Here is a 4,098-nt window from a genome sequence, read left to right as displayed (position 1 = left end):
TTCAACTTTACAGTAAAGTGTTTATGTGTGAGAAAATGTGGAGACATAATTAGAGGCACATTTTCATGTACAAAATGAAGTGGCGAATGACAAACGTCGTACCCAGCTCTGCCTAGCGACAGTGGTCCGTTCACGTTCCGTCCTAGAGCGCACGGCGCTTCAGCACATCCAGCCTGTCTTGTAGCAGCGCCATGTGCCCGGGAAGCCAGTCGGGGGCGGGCGCCCTCTGCAGCAGGACGCCGACCGTCTCCAGGGCCCGTGTGGCTGCCTGCAGTGCTGCCCTGTACTCCTCCTCCACGGGGCACTCCACACGGGCTCTCTTTGCGGACGGCTGCCAAACGAGAAGAGCGTGGCTGAGTAATGCCGTGACAGATTCCCAAAATGACAGAGAACGTTCCTTTTGCACTAGACCACAGCTTATCACAACAAATTCTAAAACTGTAAAAAAGTGTGCGCAGATTTTATTCTAGTCATTGGTTCCCAAGGCAAGAAGGCAATATCCGCCCCTACAATCACCTGGAAAAATACGTGAAAGCATTTTTGGTTTGTCAGTGATGCAGCAAGCAAACACCAGTAGTGGCCAAGGTCAGAAGCAGTGCTGTACCTGCAGTAATTTGCAGGGAGTACTCTTCAGACATATCCTGTAATACGTCCTTACGAAGAAGCCCAAGTATGAATTGTGCTCCGTTTGTAACTGCTGAGAGCTGTGCTCTTGCAGATGCTTCTGGAGCCAGGTCAGCAAATCCCTGCTTTCTAGCATCACAGCAGTGGGAGGGGTGAGGGCCAACACATCCCTTATGTACTCACTGTCTTCCCAAGGGGGCCATAATCAATTCTCGCGGGCTTATTTACACTACTGATAGAACATTGAACTTTATACATTTCCGGCATAAAAGTGACATGTCTTGAAAACAAGTTATTAACACATACTGAAACTTGTTTTCTTTTTGTGAGTTGTAAGCAACACTTACCAGAACACTGTCAGAGCTCAGACAGCATTTTGAGTATCGTTCGGTGCTGTCTGATTTCTGCCCTTGACATAGGTTGATGTGATTTCCAGACACTGCCCAAAATTATTAGGCTGGTTTGATAAACGAGGCAAGGGATCAAACTAAATATTTTTGGAGGTAAGTTAACTGTCTTCTGTGTCAGAAACAACTGCATTTGTAGTGCCAGTGGTACACACACACACAACTTTCCCCAAGGTTACTACAGATAATGGAAAGGTGTCCTAACAGTATATTTAGTACAATGTTTAAAACTACAGGTTTTTGTAGTCCCACCTGTTTTATGTGTTCATAACCTTTCAGAAAGAAAAGAGCAGCTGCCATAGAACAGCTTTACACATCTACATCTATTAGATTATTTTGATATTCAACATGAGGCCAAGAACCGTACTAGTTTGTTCTGATTTTATCATTAAGGGCAGAATCTCGCTTAGGAAACCCCAAACCATATTGAAAGGCAGTCCATACCTGTGAACATGACCACTCTGCTGCTTCTAACGTCACTTTAGCCAAGGATTCCCAGAAAATCCCCTTTTCCTGTTTCACACGTTCCACTCTGGCAGCTGCAGTCTCATCTACAAACCCCGTCTGCCAGACAGAAATGAAAAACCCTAGCAAACATCACATGTGGCCACTCTCCCAGGAGAGCAAAGAAACGGTGTGAGTCTTGGGGCAGAGCCTTAGACTGCTGGCTTTGCCTGTGACCCAGACAGATTCTGGCTGCTGGAATTCACTTCCTGCTTTTGTTCTAAATTTTGGTTTAACTGTTCTATTAGTGTTGTCACTTAACCCTTAATTTGCATCCTAACACTGTCCCCGTGTAAGTTTCAAAGTATGCACAAATGTGGGAGCCATGTGGTTCTAACTGTAAAAACAGCTTTAAAAATGTCACGGTTTGGACAAGTAGGCCTTGGTCTCCGTCAGTGCAGAAGAGCCAGGCCTGAATGACAGTAAACACTGTCTCTTCTTCCCCACGGCACTAACTGTATATGCTGAGTGTTGTCACTGGTCTCCCACTGCTAGAGTATCCAATCAGGCAGGTGACTCCCAAGTGTGTGACTTCTGTGACTTGTAACGTGGTCCCAGCTGCATGGGTGTCACCGTGCTGAGCACTGAAAAATTGAAGCTAAGAAGATACTCAACCTGGTTACAACTACAGAATTCCAAAAAAAAAGGAACATGATAAAGAACAAACTGACAGTTCTATTGTAAAATAAATACCTTTTCCAGAAAGGACACCACTTTGTTCTTAGTCTCTTCAGAACTGAGACACCGTGGGACTATCTCTTCATGATTCGTTCCCTATTAAAAAATTTGGTAAGACCGATTTTAATATATTTCAACAATTTGCACAGACACACAGATGAGTTATAAGGGCTCCCGTAATCAAAACTGTATTTTAAAAGACACGCTCGGTGCCAGAGGCTACACGGAAGACCTCCGCTCACAGTTCTTCCCAGGTGCCTTAGGAGCCACGGACTCTGCTAAGTGCAGTGCTGGGAGCTCTACTGCTGCCCGTCAACCTGTCACTGGGCCCCTGGGACCAAAGGCATGACTGCACAGCAAAGGGTGACGAAAAGGAACAGCCCCCGGCAGGGTCACCTTTTCCACAGAACCGAACAAAAGGTCTGCGTTGACTCGCCTGAGCCCAGGAGTTGGAGGTGATGTGTTACCACCCAGCCCAAAAAGAGTGTCTGCAGGGCTGCCTGAGTTAGCAGACCGGCTGTCACCACCCCCAGGGCCTTAGGAAAGTCACTTCACTTCTCTGCTTCATTTTGAGATCCTGAAAAATAGACGAGTAATATCCTACAGAAAAGTTTACGTCGACGAAACAGAAGCAGCTCACTGAATGTTCTGGAATATTGGAAATGTTAAAATGTTTTGGGGGTCCCTGTGATAGGTCAGTCTAACCTCAGCAAACTGAGTAAATGCCTCCAAGGCGTGTTGTTCCAGTAGCCAGTTCCTGTCAGCCAGCAGCAAGGCAAAAACAGACGACAGGTTGGGCAGAATTTTGTCCTAAAAAAGAGAACCAACCCTTATTAAAGAGAGGAAAACCTTAGTACATTCAACGTGCCTAAGGTCAGGATGTCGCGTTTCCATAATTCCGTCCCAGTGAACCGTAATTGGTCGTGTGACTCCTGTGCTCCTTGCAACGGCCTACCAGCCCCACTAGCTGTCCGCTACCCCGATAACATACGAGACGTGCTCCCATCTCAGGCCTCCCGCACACACCTGCAGGGCTCGCTCCCTCAGTCTCAGGTGTGGCTACACGTCACCTTACTGAGGGCTCCCACTTAAAGCCGTACCCCTGTACCCCTCCTCCCCTGCTTCACTTCTCTGCAGCACTCCCACCACTTGGTCTGCTGCCTCCCAACGGGCTGATGGTGAGTACTTAGGCGTTCGGTCCATTCTCGAATCCCCAGTGATTAAAACGGCGCCTGACACGCAGCCAGGACTCTCACTTTTTTCTTAAATGAGTGCACGTCAATCTCATGGTTTTAAATGCCTCTTGTTTGCTAATGAATCCCAAAAAATGTCTTCTTCCCGCGAGTCTATAAAGTAATTTCTGCTAATAAAAATACCTGTTCTCTAGGTTCTGGGCCCATTAAGGCTTCAAAGCAGCAGCATTTTGGAAAACATTTTAAATTACAAAGAAAACAGCTTAAACGCAAGGATGTTTGGCTACTTTGCCCAGAGAGTTGAAAAGAAGCTGTCAGCATCCTCACTTACGTCACGAAACCTTGCGTGAGACAGACAAACGGTATCGTTGCCCTGTGAGCAAACAGGACAGCCCTTTAGACACTAAAATGTCCAGTTTCACAGGCAATGTGCTAAGGTAGCGTCCGTTATGGTTTTGCTCAGTTACATAAAACGCTCTCCTCACTGGGCTTCACGCTCCCCCCACGGAGGTGAAGGAAGCTCTGCAATTGCTGGATGGGGACCAGAGTCACGGAAGGCTGAGCCCCGTTCCACCGCGGCAGACATGGCCAGGCCCTTTCAGGGCGCTTCCGTACATAAAGACCGCTTGTCAACTACACACCTGGCTACACTTCAAACACACCATCTGTAAAAGCAAACAGGCGCCTGTTCG

General features: G+C 47.2%; 1 protein-coding gene across 9 annotated transcripts in view; it reads right to left on the bottom strand.

Moving 5' to 3' along the window:
- FIRRM (FIGNL1 interacting regulator of recombination and mitosis) overlaps positions 1–4,098 on the bottom strand; it is a 236,730-nt gene that overhangs the window by 987 nt on the left and 231,645 nt on the right. For all 9 annotated transcript variants that reach the window (XM_074322527.2, XM_074322526.2, XM_074322530.2 and 6 more), the window contains 4 exons: positions 2,919–3,023; positions 2,229–2,309; positions 1,476–1,595; positions 103–331 (listed from right to left, as the gene is read on the bottom strand). In XM_074322527.2, the coding sequence (XP_074178628.2) occupies positions 143–331; positions 1,476–1,595; positions 2,229–2,309; positions 2,919–3,023 (495 nt within the window). In that variant the 3' untranslated portion in view covers positions 103–142. The remainder of the gene's footprint in view (positions 1–102; positions 332–1,475; positions 1,596–2,228; positions 2,310–2,918; positions 3,024–4,098) is intronic.

The sequence above is a fragment of the Rhinolophus sinicus genome, chromosome 11 (genome assembly GCF_057876585.1).
Source record: "Rhinolophus sinicus isolate RSI-liver-muscle chromosome 11, RSI-T2T, whole genome shotgun sequence".
NCBI classification, from domain to species: domain Eukaryota; kingdom Metazoa; phylum Chordata; class Mammalia; order Chiroptera; family Rhinolophidae; genus Rhinolophus; species Rhinolophus sinicus.
The sequence above is the reverse complement of the archived record's forward strand: the minus strand, read 5'-3'. Positions and strand labels throughout refer to the sequence as shown.